Source organism: Orbicella franksi, chromosome 9 (assembly GCF_964199315.1).
Source record: "Orbicella franksi chromosome 9, jaOrbFran1.1, whole genome shotgun sequence".
Taxonomy (NCBI): domain Eukaryota; kingdom Metazoa; phylum Cnidaria; class Anthozoa; order Scleractinia; family Merulinidae; genus Orbicella; species Orbicella franksi.
Window position 1 is genome coordinate 8,600,518 of NC_138153.1, and position 25,518 is coordinate 8,626,035.

The 25,518-nt window shown below is 39.8% G+C and overlaps 1 protein-coding gene across 1 annotated transcript; it reads left to right on the top strand.

Annotated features, from left to right (window-relative positions):
- The first annotated feature begins 12,271 nt into the window (after nucleotides 1-12,271).
- On the top strand, nucleotides 12,272-15,705 carry LOC145498369 (uncharacterized). Its single transcript, XM_081478296.1, has 2 exons — nucleotides 12,272-13,531; nucleotides 14,251-15,705. Exons 1-2 carry the CDS (start codon nucleotides 13,054-13,056, stop codon nucleotides 15,069-15,071), a joined length of 1,299 nt encoding a protein of 432 aa, XP_081334422.1. The 5' UTR covers nucleotides 12,272-13,053; the 3' UTR covers nucleotides 15,072-15,705.
- The last annotated feature ends 9,813 nt before the right edge of the window (nucleotides 15,706-25,518 follow it).

The following is a 25,518-nucleotide window of genomic DNA, read 5'->3' on the forward strand; positions in this document are numbered from 1 at the left end:
GAGATGCTGTAGACAACGAAAGAGCGTAATCGTAAACAACGTGAAGAAAACCCAAGCTATGATCCTAACAAGTTCAAGGAACGACAAGAACAGCCAGAAACTCAACATAAGACTTAAATGTCGGCCATGTGGACCGTAGGACAACTACATTGCCTGCGAGCCCGCGCTGTATTTTAGCAGTATTGCAACATAACGTCACGCATATTGTCACAACCCACGTGATACCAATTGAGTTGAGATGTTACTGTTACCGCTTCGAACGGCGAAATCGCCAATGAAGAAATGCTTACAGAATGTCAAATGTCTTCCTCGTCCAGTGCAAGTAACTTCTCCTGCTCGAAGCAGGAATCTTTGTCGCTAGCCAGCTAACTGCATCAGCCCAATTCTTATCGAGCGTTTTTTGAAACCTTTTCCCTCGACTGTTCCCTCTGTGGTGCTTCCCTCGCACTTGCAAATGGACACGACCCAGTTGCGTTTCCTTAACGACATATTTAAGGACGTTCGCGTGAAAATTTTCCAGTCGATATACTTTTTAAAATTTTTACTACAGTCAGATAATGAGTTGCTTGTGTCAGAAATGCAAAAAAAGAAAATGGGAGTCACCGACTTCGTTTCAGAGATAAAATCTGTAGAAAACTACCCTGATTTTAAAAATTGGCGCGCGTAAATCAGCATGGTCTCCAGGGTTTTTAGCTTAAAAAATCAAAGATGAATCAACGCACAAACTATCCTAGTAATATTTTGTATGAGTGAATCCGTTGCGTTAATAATCCCAAATGTTACCAACGTTTTCACAAAACTTAACCCTTCAAGAAGCTTTTGAAACCGCCGCACAGATAACGAAGAGCTAAAAAGAACGGAATTCGATGGCGCATTTTGCAAAAAATTCAAACTTTAAGTCAATAGATTTTGTTCATTTTTTCACTAAACGTAGAAAATCGGTAGAGAAAATGATCCATCAAAAAAAAATAGGGGTCACCGAAAGTCCAAGATCGTTAAATCCAGGCAAAACTATAGCAATGGCCATCCGCCCTATCATTGTTCATTTTATTACTAAGCGCGCACTCATGCATGACGCGGCGTGTGAATTTACGTGCTCAGTAAGGATGCGCAGAAACAATTCGCGCTAACGTACTTAAGTTTGAATCAACAATCCACAAACGGAAAACGCTTCAAACAACTCGTCGAGTACCAAAGACAAACGTTTGATAATTCTTGAGTTACACGTGACATCATCATTTTCTAAAATCCAAAACTAAGGAGCCACCAAAATTATTATCCTCATCAGACTTAAGAGGGGGTAAATTTATATCTGTTAACAACTTTCAGCTTTTCGTCTAAAAAAATTGAATTTCAAAGCTATGGTGATACGTGACATAAAACTATGAACGCGTTTGTCGAAAAATAAATCTGTATGTATTCGCAAAATCATAGCCACAGAATTTGATATGTCACTGATAATCTTGATAAAATTCTGAATAACCAGGAGCCGTAATCGGGGACGGAGACCGTAAGCGCGCGCCATTTCAAGTATTAGGGTTGTCCCCATGATATGGGACAATAATTCTATTTTTAGAACAAATTGTGCCATCGCCTGCGGCACACGCGCGTACATGCTGCGAGGCTTTCTGCGGATGTCGCGCGGGGGAAATGGCGTCCGAAATTCCCGAAATTTTTCATGTTTTTGGCCCACAACTCAACGCGTTTACGTTTGTTGGAATTTTGCTTAATTAAGTATTTTCGTCGTAAGCTGCTCCAGTTTGAGTGAAGTAAGACCGTGTCGAATTTAGGTATGTTTCGCTTTAAGCTTATATATATCGCTGACCAAGTTGTGTTCCGACGGATGCTTCTTTTACATGAGCTGTACCTCCCCCACTTTAAATTTCACATATGTTGAAGATTAACAGCTTTTCCATTACACAGCAAAAAACTAGCTGGATATATTTAGACATAGCAGAGCTTTAGGACTTCAAGGTTTCCTAGCTCCCCTTACCACACGCTTGCGAGGAATTTGTCATTCTATCGCGACCGAAAAGTAAAACAAAATAATTGCTAGTTTGAGTTTCGCCTGAATTGTAAGCAACGCTTGATGTTTCATCAAGGCCCAATAACTTTACGTCCGTAGATACTGCTCAGTTTTATATGAATAAAAATCCCGTAAATTCTCTGTTGTCGATGAATGAGAGCGCCCGCCGATGCGTGTTTTGTACAGTCAGTAAACATGACAAATTCGACTTCCGCCGCGCCGCACTTTCGTGTGAAAGCGTACATCGAACTCAAACAATAACTCTATAGTTTTTAAATATGTTTAAGATTGATAAATGTTTGAGACCATATTAAAAGCTAAGCTGGAAATATGTGAATAAAGCAGAAATAATCAGCAAAGTTACAATGATGCTTTCTTTAATCAACTTCGAATAACGATTTCGATTTTGTTGATCGAGTTATCAAAACTCCTTGTCTATTTTCATTTTGGCAGTGTAAAACTTCACTATGCTTATATTGAAGAAACACACATGATGTCAGTAGTCTTTTTTACGTTCGTGAAATTTGTTGCAGCATCTCAGCACAAAAGATAACGAAAGAAATCTTTGTCAAGATTTGTTGACAATTGAAAACACCGACTCGGACTTGAAAGTGCACGAGCTGCACTATGCAAATGAGCTAAGTGTACGCGTCAGACTTTCCTTTCAAAAACTGTTGCAAACTCACCAAACAAGCAGAAACAATAGGAAACCATCAAAACAGGTTTTGGTTATGATTAACCATTTTCTGAGAAACTCACAAATTAACTCGATGGCAGAGTATAGAGTTTTCTTGCTATATTCTTAAGCGTAAGCTTACAACAAGCGCGAGCAGATCTTATTATTCATTCCCAGCGCGAGATTGAAGTCTTGTTTTCGACCCTGAAAAACCTACCTTTTCCGTTAGCTCAGAGCATAAAACTACGTATAAGCGCCCTGGTTCGTATTCCCTGCCGAATTCCCTGCCATCACGGTGAAAAAGACGCAAGAGAATCTCGCAACTATCACCATTTGATCACGCAACGTGACAGCATCCACGCAAGAGCCCCCGGCATGTGCGTGGATCCGCGCGGATATATGACGTCAGGATGGCGCAATTTGTTCTAAAAATAGAAACATTGTCCCATATCATAGGTGCGCGCGAATCCCAAGACTTACGGTCTCCGTCCCCGATTATGGCTCCTGGAACAACTTAATTAAGAGTGCTTTCAACATGAAGTCGAGTCTAAATCAACACAAACGTACACATATCAAAACTGCGGCGGAGAGCTGGTCTATATAGCTTTCTAAAGGCATGCATCGTCCTAAATGGACTGAACAAGAGCTTCCTACATCGAGAATTGATCGAGCTTCAAACAAACTAGGCCATAATTATGAGTAAGCGAACTCGTCGCATGCTGTCAGCACGTCAATTATCGACCTGAAGCCACACAAATAAACTTTTTCCGCGCTAGCGAATCACAGACATGTTCGATAGTTAGCTAGGCCGAAAACACCTAAAATTGATAAAACAAGGGAAATAAATGCTTCTCACGATCGATCAGCGCCTGACGTGTTTTCCTTCACTCTGTTCGTGGCCATGTTCTGCTCGCAAATAGCAATGTCCCAGATGTCTTTAGCCGCATCAAAGTTCAGGCCAAATAACGTCCAAGCCCTAAATTGATGTGGCTAAAGCTCTTTGCTGTCTAAAGGAATCACAACATTATCGCCACAGTGCAATCAGTCTACTATTGTGGGGCTATTAAGGGGCTGAAATTTTGATATGTCAACTGTGTGTCCATTATTTTTGACGTTGCCATGGCAACCATCAAATTTCATATAGGTTTGGCCAAAAAACAACTTTTATTTAAAAAGTGAAGAAATAGCGGAAATTAACACAAAATCGAGCCAAAATATTTATGAAAAGTACAAATTCATGAATTTCTGCAATTTGATGAAGAAAACTTAAAAACAACTGCGGAATTATCTCCAAAAAATAGTGAAATCCAAGATGGCGGATCCAAGATGGCGGGTTAAATGACATCATTTGACGTCATATGACCTCATAACCAACCAAAATGGTATCATCTTGCGGAGTAAACTCGCGGCTATCTAATCAATGTAAATTTATTTTGTTCTGCCTTAATAGAACGAAAACCCAGAGGGGAGGTTCCATCCACCCACCCCTCCTTCCCCTTGTGCAACGGTGGGGGTGTGAGTGAAATAGCAGCCTGCAAGGTTTCTAGGTGATTACATGCATTGCAAGCAAATTCAGTTCTAACACCTGAATGGCGAACCCGTTCAAAGAGACATAAGTGTGAAAAAGAAAATGGGGGGCTGGGTGAGGAAGGAAAAATAAAAACCAAAGAAAAGGAAAGAGAACGCGGCCTAAAAGATGGAAGGAATGACCGTGAAAGGGAGTGGCAAGCGTTAATTAAGGATTTAGGTTACGTGAAAGTGATATGAATATAATATATAGATTTAACAAAGCCTAAAAGCGGAGCTCCTGATTATAATAAGTTAACCGTAAAGGAAAAAAGAGGAAAGGCTTTTTCACATTACGATTTTTTTTGGTGGAAAAATGTTGTATTAGGCTGGAAAATTTCGCATAATATGTAATTACAACTTTTGTACCTCATGTACTTAGTGTCTGATAGATTCCTTAATTTGAAGTGGAATATACTACGAGTAGTTTCACCTCTCTCTAAGATCGTCTCCAGTCAAAACTCCAGGAACCCACCCCTTCCCACTTCCTCTCGATTCGTATACGTCAATTTAGGCCTTTCCCGGTTGTAGCCAAGAGAGTTAATTTTTTCTGTTTTTGGTCGCCTTTTCTTTTTTGTTTTGTCTTTATTGTTAAGGTTTAGTTTTTGTGTACCTTTTTTTGTGCGGTTTAAACTCAAATTAGTCTTTTCACGTCGTGTTATGTAATCGTCTATTGTTTATCACGTAACCTCGTTAAGTTTATTCTTTTAGTTCAAAATTCCGTTTTATAGCGTTTTAGTTTTTAGTTGTATTCAGTCGTTGTCAGTTCTGGAGTGCCGTACGCGTTTTAGTTTTTAGTTGTATTCAGTCGTTGTCAGTTCTGGAGTGCCGTACGTACAGATCTTGTAAGTAGTCTCGTTTTCCTTTCTATTTTTTGCTGATTTTCAGGTTGTGTCCTGGTGTACCGGCACACAGAGGGAATAACCATTGTACTCCTTTCTTTACGAACCTTGAACATTGTTGGGTCTTTTGTGTCGGCTCTTGTGAACCGGTACACGAGGACAGAACCGTTTTTCGTATTGTTGTATTTTCAGTTTATTTAAGTTTAAGTTCGTATTTATTAATTTCTGTATTTGCTATTTTGGTTTTAAGTGAATCGTTGGAATTAAAGACGAATTTCAAAACGTACAGGGTGTTATTTACACTGGTTATGCTAGTAAAACTGGCATTTTATGCTCCCAGCAATTCTCGTTTTACGTCAATAAAAATGCTCAAATTATGCTCGATTCTCAAAATAATGCTACTTTGGTTCCAGAAAATGCTTTGTTTTATTTCAAGCAAAACGTACAAACTCAGGCATCGTGTGTGCTTATAATCAACTGAATAAAGCGAAAAGTGCTTAATTGTTTGTTTATAAAACTTCTGATACAGAATTTCCTTCTATGAGCTGCAACTTTGGAGAAGATGGCGTGGCACTGGGCGACACCATCTTGTTTGAGGAAGTGCGTGAACGGCCTCTGAAAGTTGAACGCTGACCAGCTAGTTCCAGACTTTTCGAGTCAGTTCAGGTACACTCAGTCCATAATTACAGTTGCAGAAATCCTTCTCTTAAACACAAAAGCAAATCATCACATTGCTTTGAATCATAAAATTTAGCATTTAAATTCTTTTGAGTGCTGAAATCTAGATCAAAGTTACGCCAAATGCTAAATACATGTACTGCTAGCAATTCTTTTTACAGAAAAGTGTGAAAACAATGCTTGCTTAACCAAATAATGCCAAAAAGAATACCAGCAAAATCGGGAAAGAGCTACTTCAATAAATATCACAGTTCCTTTCGCATTCGTTCTTTCGTGAAAACTTCAAATATCGCGATACTTTTTTTAGATGTTCCTTTTGACAGTTTCTTACTTAAATTATATTCCGTAGAATCAAGACAATACATGTTTCGGATGAGACATCATCCATCGTCAGTTGTACAGTGAGAAATAAAATGAAAATATGCAATAAATAGTATAACAAAGTGAGATATTAACAGGGATAATTGAGGATGAAGGTACTAACCAAAAAAGGGTAAAACTATTTAAGCTAAGAAAGGAGACCAATTAGTATGAAAGGGATAAATTAAGATGTTTGACCTGAGAATTCAAAGACGCAGAAGCAGAGTCGAGATTTAGATTTTATTCTCTTGCTTTAATACAAGTGCACGGCGGGTGATACTGGGCAACCGGTAACCATAGTATGACGCAGTTGAAAACATTAACTGTAGCAGTGTTTTGTTTATTTGTAGCAAGTGGGTGATGGAAAATGAAGAAGAGCACTTGACAGACGAGGAATGTGATACCACACACAAAGTTAAAAAGAGAACAATTTTGGCATTTGGTGTCATTGGCTTCCTGGTAGATTTCTTTTTCAGCATCAGCTTAAGTGCCGCTCAGGACATTTTAGAAGCCACCAAGATACCTACATCAGTTGTTTTACTAGCTGCATCTGGCCCCGCGTGTCTTACAACTGCAGTTTATCCGTATTTTTTCCAAAGGATCTCAGTTTCTGTGTCATGTTGTATTATCCTCACCCTCTCCGTCACTGGAATGCTGATTACATCCCTTGTTGATGATCCAATCATTAAAGTAACTGGAGTGTGCTTGGTGTCATTTGCAATCGGCGGTACGGAAACCGTGTTTTATCCTTTAACATCTTTCTATGGAGGTAGTACAAAAAACAGCTATGCTCTTGGTTCTGGATTTTCATTTTTGGCGGCGCCTTTATCGTACATAGGTAAACATTCTTAACTTAAATTCTAAGCATGGTCAGTGGAAGCTCTGTGAGGGATGTTAATGAATAAGGGCCTCTTTGATGGGAGGAAGAGTGGGGAGTTGGAATTAGTGGACTCCGGCAACGTACCCGGGATGATATCAAAATGACGAAACTTAAAAAGTGCTCAAGCAATAATGACCCGGAGGCATTTTGACCTGTTGTCAGTTTTAATTCTTTCTTGTAGTATCAGTCAGAAACAATCTTACCTTACATGGGTAAGACACTGAGTCGCATTAGTGTAGGGTTTTAGCGTAGGCGATTTGTTTTGTTTTGTTTTTTTCTTTTCTCAGTTCAAGTTAACTAAAGTTGTTTTATCTCAGTGAATCATCCCACCATTTTTGAAGGCCGTTGCTATTTGTACGTTGAATTTGTGTTACCAATTCTTGTGGTTTATCGTTGAATGCGGACTGCAAAGCATACACAGAACCGAGAGTAATGTTTAACATCTGTAGCAGGACACATATTTCCAAAACTCTCAACTTCCTTCGGCTTAAGCTTTTAAATGCTATATCGGCTTTTTTATTATTTCTACACTAAGGTGAACGAGAGCATCATTTATCAAGTTTATAAAACAAAACGAAGCCAAACGGTTTGTACATGATCGGGTGGTAGATGTAGATATCAAGATAAAAACACCTTTCTCTATATCTATCTTGATGAAGTTTGACTTGCCTTGTCCTTTGTTCACAGGCTTGACAATGTTGATTTGTTTGTCTCCGAAAATTTCGCTTCTTCTCGTCACAACCTTATGGATCTTGCTGCCCATTTCCTACATTGCAATGGAGGAACCAAGCAATAGTAATAACCCAAATCATCACCCGAAGTCATTCAAAGAAATTCCTTACAGCCCACTTGAATCGAATTCCAGTGATGATGCTTCCAAAACAAGACTCTCTATTATTGAAATGTTATCACTACTATGGCAAACAGAGCCTCTTTTTATTGGGTTATTTGTGAGCAACTTTTGTAAACAACTGCTCGTCAATGGTGTGATGACGACAATGGAGTTTTCAAATGTTTCAGTAACTCCAAGAAATCAGTATCTGCTGTACGTGTTGGCGTCGGGGACTGGTGACCTACTTGGCAGACCATACCTTGGCTACTTATCTAACTGTGGAATCGCAGATAAGTTTGCTATCAGGAAACCATGGTTTCTTTCTTTGCTTAATGTTTTTATTCTGATCTTTATGGTGTTTGTTTCTTGGTTTCGTTTCGGGTTTCTGTCTCATCTTTATAGTGCTGCTGCCGCACCTTTACTCAACAGTTTTCTGGCGGGGATAGTTTTCGTCAACAGTTTCCAATTTGCCGGTGAAGGTTTGAGTGTGGTAGAAAAGAGGTTTTGTCTGGCATTCCTGACCGGTGCATTATGGGCGGCAAATCTGGCTGTTGCACTGATCGGTTTGATCGTCGAGTATCAGTTACGAGAACACTGTGAGTACACTTTTGAAGACGTCTCTTGTTTTACAAGATCGTCCACCGCATGGGATCCGTCTGCGTCGTGTCTCCTCTAGCTATCAAATGAAAAAAGTCTTATGTCCGTTCTGTTTTGCTGTAAAGTTTGTCTGAAAGCGAAAAGTGCGCGAAAGCCCATGAAATGGAGACAAAAACTAGCGGCGAAAACGACTGTTTCTCTCCACCCTGGGTAAAAAAAAAAATCGCTTAATTTCCTATCCAAACACTCAATCTACAACAGCAAGAACTTGACTATGGCTTTATTAACAGCGATAAACCGATATTTCTGTGTTGCACCTACGACGGAGAACACTGTGTTTACATTTTTGAAGACGGTGCTTGTTTTACAAGATCGCCCACTGCATGGGATCCGTCTGCTTCATGTGTCTTCTAGCTAACAAATTAAAAGTGTTACAACATAGCCCGTTCTGTTGTACTGTAAAGTTTGCAAGGTGGCCAAGAGTGCGCGAAAGGCAATTGCAGAAAAAAACAATGTTACAGACGACCTTTTCTTTCTAAGGTCCGTTCCAAACGCCTCTCCATTCATGTGCCCAACCTAACTGGTGAGTTAAGGAAGGTAGAAGAGCGGCGTTTGAATCAGTTTGGTTCGGCAGGTTAGGTTTGGTGCGGCAAACAACATTAAATTCGGCAGGGTCTGTCGCACTATGCGACGTTGGAGCGGCAGCTGATTTATACCGCGTTCTCTTTATGTGTCGAACCTAATGCAAAAATTACTGTAATGAATTTTTCATATAACGGGACTCGTGATTGGCTCAAAATTGAGTGGCGTGACCAGTCATGCATGATGCTCGAAGTCGTCGCTAAAAACAGAGACAACAAAGTATGCCTTCAATTTATGAGAAACGGGACTGTATAAGCAGTTTCCTTCAGCGCAAATTCATATTTTGCTCTTTCTTCGTGATAATAGGCCAGCTTATGAAATTTCCCTTTAACAAGTCGAATTAAGTCGAATTAAGCAATTTGGTAGATGCAGTCCACCCTTGGCCTAATTTGCGTAATTTGTGGTTATAAGCTTGTCATCGCAGTGTGCTAATCATAATTTACAAGTCAGCGATGCAGGCCAATGTTTTGTTTATAGTGCTGAAGATACAAAATGAAAATCAACTTAAGGGGAAGACTTCCGCGATTATAAGAGTCTGGAAAAAACGTGTCTCTCAGGGTTTTCCTCGTGAGATGTCTATAAACACTCTATCCAAGTCTACGAAAGTTGAGGCTCCTGAGGTCAATCGTCTGATTGGTTAGCTAACTCCCAGTTCTTTCGTGAATCGTCTGTGAATGACTAAACTATAATTATTTATACTTGTGCTTGTGTTTGTCCTAATTTTAAAAAGTTAGTCTAGACTTCAAATAATCTGACTCAGTTTTAAACGGCGTATCTGTGTCATGTTATTGGGATCCAACTACATTTTTCTTGTCGTGTCTGCATTGTTTAAACAAGTCCTTCTCTAATAATATGACATACTGAACCAATTTAGTCAATAAAGTTATCATCTAGTTGACTTTTGATTTGAGCATTACAACCCGCAACTACTGTTATCAGAATATCCCCAAAAATGGATCAAGGCCAATTTTGTGTGGAGATAGCCGCCTGTGAGGTTTCGTGACTACATGCAGGACACAGTTGGATAAGCTCTGTAAATCGGAGTTAATGGCTTGTGTCTGTTCATGTGAAGTTGTTAGATCCACTTGCAAATTTGTCCAAGATTTTACAGGCATACTTAAATCATTAGCAATCAGGTGAATTTGCGTGGGAGGGACCGTGGATTGTCCAATAAGAAGGGTCGTGTTTTTAAATACGTGCGTGACTTTGCAAGAGCTCATCGTTGCCCACTGAGTTGAAGGAAACGAAAATATTCAATAAACGAAACAGACAAAAGAGCTACCTGTGGTCACAATCATAACAATTAAAATGCTTTGTACGTGATCACCGAATTGGAAAGCGTTCGTTATTGATAATGCAGAAATCGAACCAACCGTATCTATCCTACATGAGAGCTCCGTACGTTCGGCAAGTTTTTCCCAAGTCAGAGAACTGCACTCTGTTGTTTGGTTCTTAGTCAAAATTATACCATAAACACTCCTTTGCATCTTTAAACAGTGAAATCGCGCGGGCGGAGCAGGAAGGCTTGATATTGATGCTTGTTATAATCAAAATAGAGTTTACTCCTCGCTGTATTATGTCCCAAGAAATTCAACTTCGACCTTCTGTTGCTATTAATAGTCAGACCAATAAGCAATGAGTCGATTCAGTCCACCCGGCCGTTAGCTTAATTTGCATAATTAGTTTTTGTGGTTAAAGTTTGTCATCGGAGTGTGCTAATCAGTTTAAAAGTCAGTGATGCTCGCCAATGTTTTGCTTATAGCGCTGAAAATAACAAAGGCTTTCTCGGTAGGGATTGACTACAGGCTTTTCTTCATGGGATTTCTGTAAACACTCTGCCCAAATCTACTAAAGGTGAGGCCTTTGATGTCAATAATCAGAGATCAGTGACCTCATGTGCAGGTTTGACATTCCGCCCCAACTCCTGCGCGAATCTCCTCGGGTTAACTAGCCTAAAACTATGTATACTAGCGCTTGTGTTTGTCCTAATTTCAAACGTTTTGTCTAGACTGGCAACAAGTAAACTGACTCTTAAACGGTGTGTCATGTTATTTAGACCCAGCTATGTTTTTCTTATCTGGTCTGATTTATTTTATATATTGAACTGAAACAAGACCTTCTCTGTAATGACACGCTGAACCAATTCATGTACTCATTATAGAGCGGACGTTTCGATTTGAGCATTTTGACCCGTAAATTACTATTAATACAGTTTCACCATAATGGACCTATTTCAATTTTGTGAGGAAATAGTACCCTGTATGTTGTAAGATTTAGTGACTGCATGGCAATCAAATTCAAACACTAAACAACAATATTCTAGCATGCATCACTGGCAAATATGTCGTGAAGCGGAAATCTGCAGAATTCCTAACTTCTTCGAAATCTTAAAGAAGGCCATTCACTTCAGACAAGTTGTCAATTATGTCATGAATATCATTTCTTGATTTAGTAGCCATCGTGTAAGCTGTCAGGTGTTGGATTGCGGCTGCCGTTCGTGAGTCCTATTTTGGCGCCGTTAGATTAGCTCTGTAAATCAGAATTTCAAATGAGGTCTGCCTACTCTTTTGATGTTCAAAAGAGCAAATGTTGTAGGATCCAGATGCAAATTCCAGTGTAGATATATAGTTTAATTATAAGAACTCAGTAAATTCGAGGGAGGGACCTTGGAAGATTCGTAGCAGAAGAACCGTGTTTGTAAATAACTGTGTGACTTGAACAAAACGTACGAAAGGAATATCTGTCTTAAAAATCACGACAAGTGGAATTCTTTGTTTGTAATAACTGAATTTGCAAGCGTTTGTCACTGCTAATGCCGAAATCTGTCCAACAGCAAAGCCTACATGGAGACGTGCAGTGTTCATTTAAACTGTGCATTAGCTGTAGAAAAACTGCTAGAAAACTGAAAATGTTTGTTCTCTCCGAAGACGCCTCAGTTAGAAGCATTCTCCTGGTGATTAGCCCAAGGGCTTTGTCGTAATATGTTTTGCATACTCCGAGAGCTATACTCTAGCTTTTGATTTTCGGTTAGTCAAAATAATACCACAAACAATCCTTTCTACCTTCAAACACTGAAATAGCGCGAGCAAAGCAGTAAAGCTTGATATTATCACATATCTTTAATTTTCAATTTTTTCTTGGTAATGTATTCTTGTTATAATGAAACGTTTGATTTCTTTATACTGGTGATCACATGCATTACTGCAATTCTGCCAGCAATTGTTCATTAGGTACCATCAACAAAAAAGTTTATGAGTACATCATTTTCTTGAACACCCTTACGGTTTCAACGGTTTCAAGGAGCCTAAATCCCAGTGACGAGTATGTAATAATTCCTCAAGTTAAATTATTCTGGATTATTCTTCTTGATCCTTCTTTACGGTCCGCTGCTAGGAGGAACTGCGAAGCATGAAATCCTGTGCCAATCTGTTACCGACAGGCATCAGACACATGCACATTCTTGGGGATATATTTAGTCATGAAAGCCTTTGTTAATAAAGAAGATGATTGTTACACATTTGGCAAATCGAAAAAATTGAACCAAAACAAAACTCACCTCAGTGACGAAATATGTAGTTGGCATAATCGGCAACGTATGCATGACCAAACGCGACAACACACACTCGTTTACATCTAAGCATGACACCTCACCACCAACAACAAAAAACTGATCTAAATGGGTGTCAAAGTTTGCATGACTCGTATTCAGAAGTGCATAGCAGTGGATATTGGGTACCCAACGTATCACGTTGCAATAGACCAATTTCGATATATTAAAATTCAGCCTTAAACAATAGACCTCAGCACGAGGCTCTGGGGAATAACTACAGAGTTTGTGGGCTTTATTCCCCAGAGCCTCGTGCTGAGGTCTATTGTGTTAAGCTGAATTTTAATATATCGAAATTGGTCTATCATTACATGTAATTTTATTTTGCATTTTGTAGCAAGTGAGTGATGGAAAATGAAGAAGAGCACTTGACAGACGAGGAATGTGATACCACACACAAAGTTAAAAAGAGAACAATTTTGGCATTCGGTGTCATTGGCTTCCTGGTAGATTTCTTTTTCAGTATCAGCTTAAGTGCCGCTCAGGACATTTTAGAAGCCACCAAGATACCTACATCAGTTGTTTTACTAGCTGCATCTGGCCCCGCGTGTCTTACAACTGCAGTTTATCCGTATTTTTTCCAAAGGATCTCAGTTTCTGTGTCATGTTGTATTACCTTCAGCCTCTCCGTCACTGGAATGTTGATTACGTCCCTTGTCGATGATCCAGTCATTAAAGTAACTGGAGTGTGCTTGGTGTCATTTGGAATCGGCGGCACAGATACCGTGTTTTATCCTTTAACATCTTTCTATGGAGGTAGTACAATAAACAGCTATGCTCTTGGTTCCGGAACTTCGTTTTTGGCAGCGCCTTTATCGTACATAGGTAAACATTGTTAACTGAATCCTAAGCATGGTATGGAAGCTCTGTGAGGGGTGTTAATGAATGAGGGCGGCTTGGATGAGGGGAAGAGTGGAGAGTTGGGGTCAGTGGACTAAACGTACCCGGGATGATATCAAAATTATGAAACTAAAAGTGTTTAAGCGATAATGACCCCGGGAGGCATTTTGTTTTGTTGACAGTTTCAATTCTTTCTTGAAGTATCAATCAGAAACAATCTTACCTTACGTGAGTAAGAGTGACTGCCTCAGTTGCATTAGTGTAGGGTTTTAGCGTAGGGGATTTGTTTTGTTATTTTCTTTTTCTCAGTTCAAGTCAGCTTAAGTTGTTTTATCTGAATTCTCTCACCATCCTTGAAGCCGTTGCCATTTGTACGTTGGATTTGTGTTCTCAATTCTGGTCGTTTATCATTGAATGCGGACTGCAAAGCATACACAGAACCGAGAGTAATGTTTAACATCTGTAGCTGGAGACTTATTTTCAAAACTCTCTACTTCCTTTGGCTTAAATTTTTAAATGCTATATCGGCTTGTTTTATTATTTCTACAGTGAGGTAAATGAGAGCATTATCAAGCTTATAAGACAAAACGAGGCCAAACGGTTTGTACATGATCGGGTGGTAGATGTAGATATCAAGATGAAAACACCTTTCTCTATATCTATCTTTATAACTGAGTTTGACTTGCCTTGTCCTTTGTTCACAGGCTTGACAATGTTGATTTGTTTGTCTCCGAAAATTTCGCTTCTTCTCGTCACAACCTTATGGATCTTGCTTCCTATTTCATACATTGCATTGGAGGAACCAAGCAATAGCAATCATTCAAATCATCACCCGAAGTCATTCAAAGAAATTCCTTACAGCCCACTTGAATCGAATTCCAGTGATGATGCTTCCAAAACAAGACTCTCTATTATTGAAATGTTATCACTACTATGGCAAACAGAGCCTCTTTTTATTGGGTTATTTGTGAGCAACTTTTGTAAACAACTGCTCGTCAGTGGTGTGATGACTACAATGGAGTTTTCAAATGTTTCAGTAACTCCAAGAAATCAGTATCTGCTGTACGTGTTGGCGTCGGGGACTGGTGACCTACTTGGCAGACCATACCTTGGCTACTTATCTAACTGTGGAATCGCAGATAAGTTTGCTATCAGGAAACCATGGTTTCTTTCTTTGCTTAATGTTTTTATTCTGATCTTTATGGTGTTTGTTTCTTGGTTTCGTTTCGGGTTTCTGTCTCATCTTTATATTGCTGCTGCCGAACCTTTACTCAACAGTTTTCTGGTGGGGATAGTTTTCGTCAACAGTTTCCAATTTGCCGGTGAAGGTTTGAGTGTGGTAGAAAAGAGGTTTTGTCTAGCATTTCTGACCGGTGCATTATGGGCGGCAAATCTGGCTGTTGCACTGATCGGTTTGATCGTCGAGTATCAGTTACGAGAACACTGTGAGTACACTTTTGAAGACGTCTCTTGTTTTACAAGATCGTCCACCGCATGGGATCCGTCTGCGTCGTGTCTCCTCTAGCTATCAAATGAAAAAAGTCTTATGTCCGTTCTGTTTTGCTGTAAAGTTTGTCTGAAAGCGAAAAGTGCGCGAAAGCCCATGAAATGGAGACAAAAACTAGCGGCGAAAACGACTGTTTCTCTCCACCCTGGGTAAAAAAAAAATCGCTTAATTTCCTATCCAAACACTCAATCTACAACAGCAAGAACTTGACTATGGCTTTATTAACAGCGATAAACCGATATTTTTGTGTTGCACCTACGACGGAGAACACTGTGTTTACATTTTTGAAGACGGTGCTTGTTTTACAAGATCGCCCACTGCATGGGATCCGTCTGCTTCATGTGTCTTCTAGCTAACAAATTAAAAGTGTTACAACATAGCCCCGTTCTGTTGTACTATAAGGTTTGCAAGGTGGCCAAGAGTTCGCGAAAGGCAATTGCAGAAAAAAACAATGTTACAGACGACTTTTTCTCTCTAAGGTCCGTTCCAAACGCCTCTCCATTCATGTGCCCAACCTAACTGGTGAGTTAAGGAAGGCAGAAGAGCGGCGTTTGAATCAGTTTGGTTCGGCAGGTTAGGTTTGGTGCGGCAAACAACATTAAATTCGGCAGGGTCTGTCGCACTATGCGACGTTGGAGCGGCAGCTGATTCATACCGCGTTCTCTTTATGTGTCGAACCTAATGCACAAATTACTGTAATGTATTTTTCATATAACGGGACTCGTGATTGGCTCAAAATTGAGTGGCGTGACCAGTCATGCATGATGCTCGAAGTCGTCGCTAAAAACAGAGACAACAAAGTAAGCCTTCAATTTATGAGAAACGGGACTGTATAAGCAATTTTCTTCGGCGCAAATTCATATTTTGCTCTTTCTTCGTGATAATAGCCCAACTTACGAAATTTCCCTTTAACAAGTCGAATTAACCGGGAGAAAACCTGTCTAAATACAAACACTGAACCTTGAGTTTGAATTTGCTTTACTAAATATCGCTATAACAGCGAAATGTTAGTCACAACTCTTTTATTGGGACAGAGTTTTTGAATTCAGAACGCATATTTTCTCGTCGAAAATTGTTACCACCGGCTTCCCGAATTAAGTTCGACGGGTACGCCGTCTGAACCAGCCGTCGCTCCAAAATCGCTCTGAAGTCGAACTTAACCAAATTTTGTTCAGTACATGAGTGGAGCGGCGTTTGGACTGGGCCTAAGTTGCTCTCCTGGGTGGAAAAACAAAACATTCTTGAAAAAACGCGCACAGTACAACTTTTTCTTAGGTTTCATTATAAAAAGGAAGAATACATGACAGAATACAAAGAGTAGTTACTACAGCCGCTCAATTGCTGTTGTTAACAGTTAACAATAAGGAGCTTAAGTAATGACGAAAGAAGAAAATTGAGCGTTAAATACCAGCAAATCGAAACAACTCGATAACATTCAACGGAAAACTAACAGTGGACGCTATCATCCCCTCCTTGGAAAGTTTATACCGGTATAGCATAAAGGCTACAACTGTCTTTGCAAGTTGGAAAACGGCAAAAATTGACCCAGTTTTTAAAAAGGATGGCGAGATGGACAGGGGAAACTACAGACTCGTCTCCTTCCTAAGCATCCCGACCAAGATCCTGGAATCCTTAGTAAAAAATGCACTTGTATGCCACGAGGCTATTGTCGATTGTGCTCGTAAAACTTGCATATGGTGCTCCTTAAGCACCGCTAAAAAGTTTTGGAAATCATGCTCGAATTATGCTCGTCTCTCTAAATTAAGCTCCTCGCTTCAAAATTTTGCTACTTGGTTTTTAAGCAAATAAAGACAGAATAGTGCGAATAAAGGCAAAACAAGAAATAACGCTGTTTGGAACCGCCGTTTTTTTCATTTTTCTAAGCATCCTGGCTTGATTTTGTATTAATTTCTGGTATGTCTTGACTTTCTAAGAAAACAGTGAAATCCAAGATAGCAGGTCAAATGACGTCATTTGACGTCATATGACGACACAATTAACAAACATAGTATCACCTTGTAGAGAAAGCTCAGTGCTATCTATTTAAATTTATTTCTTTGTGCCTAAACAGAACGGAAACCCCGGGCATGGGGTTTCATCACCGGCCCCCACCTCCCCCCCTCCCATGTACCGTGACGGTGGGGCTATGAATTGGGTTAATTCGCTCTTAAAGAAGGTTTAGTAAGCGCCCCCAAGAGATTGAAGCTCTCTGTACGACATTGTAAGCTGCTGAACTATCTGAACTGGAACTTGGGAAGAGCTCAGATCGACGACGAGATCTTAGAGCTCAGTCAGCTCACTACCGAGTCGTATGCGCGGGGCCTAATACCAATAAACATCACACCTACTCCAGGCGGCCCGGAGGCAACAGTAACAGGGGTTCTAGAAGCAGAAAGGGTAAAAAGAAGTATATTCAAAACGAAATTACGTGATTTCGTAATGGTCAGAACTCGATCAGAAAAGCCAGATTATGCTAGCAGTGCTAAATTTAGATAAAAGCTAAAAATTATGCTCGGTTTGCTGAATTATGCCGAAAATTATGCTGGCACAATCGACAAAGCCTAGAAGAGGGACTTTAAATGTCATAAATTCCCACGGTGAGGGATACATTCATTTATAAGAATGCAACGCTACCTCGTTTGGTAACATTTCTGTCGGAGTCAACAGCCAACTCCCAATATATTTTAGATGTACTCCTGGAACAATCAAAGACTGAGTTTGTGCCCTGGAAAGTTATAAGACGATTCCTTGACTCCTTTTCCAGATTAAACTATTTCTTCTTCTATGTTCAGCATGTTAACCACCCTTCTTTTCCGAGCGCTTTGTGACAATATGTTTTCCCATCTCCCAGGGTCTGGATGGGGATAACTGACAACTGAGAAATGGCAAGAAAATAAATAAGAAAATAAATAAAATATAAAACGGGCAATTGATAAATACCCAAAAGTTTAACTGACAACTGACATTTGTCGGTCTTATTTAGTGACAACAAATAAAGGGCTTTTCCCATTGCTATTCGTTATTCCCTTACAATGGGAATAACAGTGATGGCAAAGAAAGCCCAAAACGGTAGAGATCACCAAAACAGAGACTCGCAAAGAAGGGAAAAGCTTGGAATAAACGTTTGGGCACTAAACACCAAAATTCAGTAAAACACAAACGTGTATCCAGTTATTTGAAATAAGCGCTTCTTTTTCCATTCGGGGCTAAATTTTTATGGATCTTTTTGCTCAAAACAACAGCAAATTCCGTCGGACTTCGCCAAAAGGCTTGAAAGAGAGGTACCTCAGAAGTCGGACGCCTGAGCTTGCAAAGAGGCGTATTTTTGATGCTTGTTATACCTAGAATAGAGTATATTCCCCGCTGTATTCTGCCCCAAGCGACTCAACTTCAAACTTCTGTTTCAGTTAATAATAAGACCTAATAAGTAATTGGTAGATGCAGTCCACCCTTGGCCTAATTTGCGTCATCGCAGTGTGCTGATCATAATTTACAAGTCAGCGATGCAGGCCTGTGTTTTGTTTATAGTGCTGAGGATACAAAATGAAGATCAACCAAAGGGGAAGACCTCCGCGATTATAAGAGTCTGGAAAAAACGTCTCTCAGGGTTTTCCTCGTGAGATGTCTATAAACACTCTATCCAAGTCTACGAAAGTTGAGGCTCCTGAGGTCAATCGTCTGATTGGTTAGCTAACACCCAGTTCTTTCGTGAATCGTCTGTCAATGACTAAACTATAATTATTTATACTTGTGCTTGTGTTTGTCCTAATTTTAAAAAGTTAGTCTAGACTTCAAATAATCTGACTCAGTTTTAAACGGCGTATCTGTGTCATGTTATTGGGATCCAACTACATTTTTCTTGTCGTGTCTGCATTGTTTAAACAAGTCCTTCTCTAATAATGTGACATACTGAACCAATTTAGTCAATAAAGTTAGCATCTAGTTGACTTTCGATTTGAGCATTACAACCCGCAACTACTGTTGTCAGAATATTCCCAAAAATGGATCAATACCAATTTTGTGTGGAGATAGCCGCCTGTGAGGTTTCGTGACTACATGCAGGACACAGTTGGATAAGCTCTGTAAATCGGAGTTAATGGCTTGTGTCTGCTCATGTGAAGTTGTTGGATCCACTTGCAAATTTGTCCAAGACTTTACAGGCATACTTAAATCATTAGCAATCAAGTGAATTTGCGTGGGAGGGACCGTGGATTGTCCAATAAGAAGGGTCGTGTTTTTAAATACGTGCGTGACTTTGCAAAAGCTCATCGTTGCCCGCTGAGTTGAAGGAAACGAAAATATTCAATGAACGAAACAGACAAAAGAGCTACCTGCGTTCACAATCATAATAATTAAAATGCTTTGTACGTGATCACCGAATTGGAAAACGTTCGTTATTGATAATACAGAAATCGAACCAATCGTATCTATCCTACATAAGGGCTCTGTACGTTCGGCAAGTTTTTCCCAAGTCAGAGAACTGCACTCTGTTCTTTGATTCTTACTCAAAATTATACCATAGACACTCCTTTGCATCTTTAAACAGTGAAATCGCGCGGGCGGAGCAGGAAGGCTTGATATTAATGTTTGTTATAATCAAAATAGAGTTTACTCCTCGCTGTATTATGTCCCAAGCAATTCAACTTCGACCTTCTGTTGCAATTAATAGTCAGACCAATAAGCAATGAGCCGATTCCGTCCACCCGGCCGTTAGCTTAATTTGCATAATTAGTTTTTGTGGTTAAAGTTTGTCATCGGAGTGTGCTAATCAGTTTAAAAGTCAGTGATGCTCGCCAATGTTTTGTTTTTAGCGCTGAAAATAACAAAGGCTTTCTCGGTAGGGATTGACTACAGGCTTTTCTTCATGGGATTTCTGTAAACACTCTGCCCAAATCTACTAAAGGTGAGGCCTTTGATGTCAATAATCAGAGATCAGTGACCTCATGTGCAGGTTTGACATTCCGCCCCAACTCCTGCGCGAATCTCCTCGGGTTAACTAGTCTAAAACTATGTATACTAGCGCTTGTGTTTGTCCTAATTTCAAACGTTTCCTCTAGGCCGACAACAAGTAAACTGACTCTTAAACGGTGTGTCATGTTATTTAGACCCAGCTATGTTTTTCTTATCTGGTCTGATTTATATATTTACTGAACTGACACAAGACCTTCTCTGTAATGACACGCTGAACCAATTCATGTACTCATTATACAGCGGGCGTTTCGACTTGAGCATTTTGGCCCATAAATTACTGTTAATACAGTTTCACCAAAATGGACCTATTTCAATTTTGTGAGGAAATAGTACCCTGTATGTTGTAAGATTTAGTGACTACATGCCTGGCAAAAGAATTCAAACAGTAAACAACAATATTTTAGCATGCATCACTGGCAAATATGTCGTGAAGCGCAAATCTGCAGAATTCCTAACTTCTTTGAAATCTTTAAGACGGCCATCCACTTCTTTTAACTCTCTAATTCAGACAAGTTTAAATTATGCCATGAATATCATTTCTTGATTTAGTAGCCATCGTGTAAGTTGTGAGGTGTTGGTTGCGGTTGCTGTTCGTGAGTCCTATTTTGGCGCCGTTAGATTAGCGGCTCTGTAAATCAGAATTTCAAATGAGGTCTGCCTACTTTTTTGATGCTCAAAAGAGCAAATTTTGTAGAATCCATATGCAAATTCCAGTGTAGATACTATAGTTTAATTATAAGAACTCAGAAATTTCGTGGGAGAGACCGTGGAAGATTCGTAGCAGAAGAACCGTGTTTGTAAATAACTGTGTGACTTGAACAAAACGTACGAAAGGGCTATCTGTCTTAAAAATCAAGACAAGTGGAATGCTTTGTTTGTAATAACTGAATTAGCAAACGTTTGTCACTGCTAATGCAGAAATCTATACAACAGCAAAGCCTACATGGAGACGTGCAGTGTTCATTTAAACTGTGCATTAGCTGTAGAAAAACTACTAGAAAACTGAAAATGTTTGTTCTCTCCGAAGACGCCTCAGTTCAAAGCATTCTCCTAGTGATTAGCCCGAGGGCTTTGTCGTAATATGTTTTGCATACTCCGAGAGCTATACTCTAGCTTTTGATTTTCGGTTAGTCCAAATAACACCACAAACAATCCTTTCTACCTTCAAACACTGAAATAGTACGAGCAAAGCAGTAAAGCTTGAAATTATCACATATCTTTCATTTTCAATCTTTTCTTGGTAATGTATTCTTGTTATAATGAAACGTTTGATTTCTTTATACTGGTGATCACATGCATTACTGCAATTCTGTCATAGCAACTGTTCATCAGGTACCATCAACAAAAGAGTTTATGAGTACATCATTTTCTTGAACACCCTTACGGTTTCAACGGTTTCAAGGAGCTTAAATCCCAGTGACGAGTATGTAATAATTCCTCAAGTTAAATTATTCTGGATTATTCCTCTTGATCCTTCTTTACGGTCCGCTGCTAGGAGGAACTGCGAAGCATGAAATCCTGTGCCAATCTGTTACCGACAGGCATCAGACACATGCACATTCTTGGGGATATATTTAGTCATGAAAGGCTTCGTTAATAAAGAGGATGATTGTTACACATTTGGCAAATCGAAAAAATTGAACCAAAACAAAAACTCACCTCAGTGACGAAATATATAGTTGGCATAATCGGCAACGTATGTATGACCAAACGTGACAATACACACTCGTTTACAGCTAAGCGTGGCACCTCACCACCAACAACAAAAAACTGATCTAAAAGGGTGTCAAAGTTTGCATGACTCGTATTTACAAGTGCATAGCAGTGGATATTGGGTACCCAACGTATCACGTTGCAATTTTTACATGTAATTTTATTTTGCATTTTGTAGCAAGTGAGTGATGGAAAATGAAGAAGAGCACTTGACAGACGAGGAATGTGATACCACACACAAAGTTAAAAAGAGAACAATTTTGGCATTTGGTGTCATTGGCTTCCTGGTAGATTTCTTTTTCAGCATCAGCTTAAGTGCCGCTCAGGACATTTTAGAAGCCACCAAGATACCTACATCAGTTGTTTTACTAGCTGCATCTGGCCCCGCGTGTCTTACAACTGCAGTTTATCCGTATTTTTTCCAAAGGATCTCAGTTTCTGTGTCATGTTGTATTACCTTCAGCCTCTCCGTCACTGGAATGTTGATTACGTCCCTTGCTGATGATCCCATCATTAAAGTAACTGGAGTATGCTTGGTGTCATTTGGAATCGGCGGCACAGAGACCGTGTTTTATCCTTTAACATGTTTCTATGGAGGTAGTACAATAAACAGCTATGCTTTTGGTTCCGGAACTTCACTTTTGGCGGCGCCTTTATCGTACATAGGTAAACATTGTTAACTAAATCCTAAGCATGGTATGGAAGCTCTGTGAGGGGTGATGAGGGCGGCTTGGATGGGGGGAAGGGTGGGGATCGGTAGACTATAAGTACCCGGGTTGATATTAAAATTATCGAACTTAAAAAGTGTTTAAACGAAAAAGACTCGGAGGCATTTTGTTCTGTTGACAGTTTTGGTCCCGTCCTGAGGTATCAATGAAAAACAATCTTATCTTACATAGGTAAGACACTGAGTCGAATTTGTTTTAAGCCTTAGCGTAGGGTTTTGTTTTGTTGCTTTCTTTTTCTCAGTTTAAGTTAGCTAAAGTTATTTATCTAGGTCCTCCCCCTTATCTTTGAAGCTGTTGCCATTTGTACATTAGATTTACACAGAACCGAAAGTGGTGTATTACACCTGGAGCACGTGACGCATTTTGAAAACTCTCTCCTTCCTTTGGTTAAAGTGCACCTAACCCCCAAAATTTTTTTTCGCTAAAACGAATCTTCTTGTTATTTGAATTAGTTCTGCGAAAAAATTTTTGGATTCCGTTAAATCCTCGATTTTCTGTGCCCCGACGAAATCTCGAAAGTAGCTCCAAAACACCGCCATTTTGTTTCACGACCGAGTTTGAGGAGAATGGGTCTAGCGGCTCTTGTGACGTCTACCCAGGAAGGTTGTATATCTCACGTCCTCTCATTTCCTTCAGGATGGTGCAATACACATTCGAAAAGTGCGCAGAAACGCCTTCCAGAGGTGCTATCGGCTGTTGCAGCAATATTCCAGATTTAAAGAAAGATATACTGTACAATTAACTGACGATGATCGGCTAATGGTGCAACAAAGACGTAAACGATGGTTGATTTTGTCGAACCGAAACAAGCGAACTGAATCTGTGAGAACCATTGAAGAACTCTCACTGGAATTTGTTCCGCAGACTTTCGAACGCTATTTTCACAACTTTTCTGCTTAAAGCTAACCAGCAATTTGTAGAAATACCACCTACAACCTATATCTTCCAATCCCGCAGTATTTATAACATACAAAGTTGTGTGATCCGATCATGATCAAGAAGCGTTATACTGATATGTAAATAGATCGCAACTGTACGCCGCTAACCAACACTTATTTCTCTTTCGATTTAGATGAAAGTCGAAGATTAATCCTTTAGAATTACATGATAACAAACTTGTTAGACTCACAGAGTTTTTCGAAGGTTTGGAAATCAGCAGTGCGACAAAGATTCTGTGCAATAGCGTCGAAAATATGACCGCGTAACATTATGTGCGGACCGCTTAGGGAACACATCCTTTTCGCTTATCCGACGAATTTCGCGGCAAACTTTGAGAACAATTTACATTGGTTATTTGGAGTTACGACTTAAAACGTGTGACAATGTGAAATCGGTAATTGTATGAAATGTTTCCTTCCGCCTTGCTTCCCGCAGCTTCAAAAATACAGGTCCAAACAATACGATTTTCAATCGATCGAAGCCAATGTTTTGGAGGTCATCAAGTCTCGAAAACTGCGACACGTACGTCGCTCTTATAAACATGAAGCATTCCACTGAAAGTAAAATACAAGCTGGATTTAACAGAACAATCACACCTTGATAAAATACATTCTCGCTAAGGACAAATGTAAACGGGTTATAAACACGCGTGGGAATCTTATGTCTAGTTGACGAAATTACCATCCAAAGCAGTCCTTGAGTTTTCTTTCCTGCTTTTCGTTTGCCTGCTCCTCCACTTCGTATCTAGCTTTCCATTCCTAATATACAAGCAGCTCGTCCGCAAAGAAGTCTTCCCCTTCGTCGCTTGAAATATTGTAAATTGCTCTCAAAGCTCTAAGCAGCGAGTTCACAGTTGTCGAACGTGCTCGATCGAAGTTTATTTCGGAGTCTTCCGAATCGAAACTTAACTCTGACTCCAGTGACGAAAAAGAAATGATTCTGAGACAAAACTTGGACGTTTTAGTCTCAAAATACATCGGAACGATTAGGTTTGTGTTCCATGTTCTCGAGCAAATACAGAGAGTTGACTGAGGCGCCATTGTGTTTGGTTCCTGGGTAGACGTCATCAGGTACCGCCGCCCCAGACTCCCTAAAACGCGGTCGTGAAACACTTCAAGCGCGACTTTGAAAGGGCATAGAAAATCGAGGATTCAACCAAATTCAAAAATTTCTTCGCCCAAATGCTTCAAATAAAATCTAGATTCGTTTTAGCGAAAAAAAATTTTGGGGTTAGGTGCACTTTAAAACTATTAATTATTCTCTCGGTTCTTTTTTATTTTCACGGTAATGTAAACGAGAGCGTCATTTATCAAGTTTATAAAACAAAACGATGCCAAATGGTTTGTGCATGGTCGGGTGGTAGATGTAGCTATCAAGATCAAAACACCTTTCTCTATTTCTATCTTTATGGTGTTTGACTTACCTTGTCCTTTGTTCACAGGCCTGACAATGTTGATTTGTTTGTCTCCGAAAATTTCGCTTCTTCTCGCCACATCCTTATGGATATTGTTGCCTATTTCCTACATTGCAATGGAGGAACCAAGCAATAGCAATCACCCAAATCTTAACCCGAAGTCATTCAAAGAAATTCCTTACAACCCACTTGAATCGAATCCCAGTGATGATGCTTCCAAAACAAAACTCTCTATTATTGAGATGTTATCACTACTATGGCAAACAGAGCCTCTTTTTATTGGGTTGTTTGTCAGCATCTTTTGTAAACAACTGCTCGTCACTAGTGTGATGACGACCATGGCGTTCTCTAATGATTCAGTTGCTCCAAGAAATCAGTATCTGCTGTACGTATTGGCGTCGGGGACTGGTGAACTGCTTGGCAGACCATACCTTGGCTACTTATCTAACTGTGGAATCGCAGATAAGTTTGCTATCAGGAAACCATGGTTTCTTTCATTGCTTAATGTTTTTATTGTGATCGTTATGGTGTTTCTCTCTTGGTTTCGTTTCGGGCTTCTGTCTCATGTTTATACTGCTGCTGCCGTACCTTTGCTCAATAATTTTCTGGCGGGGATGGTTTTCGTCAACACTTTCCAATTTGCCGGTGAAGGTCTTGGTGTGGTAGAAAGGAGGTTTTGTCTAGCATTCCTGACCGGTGC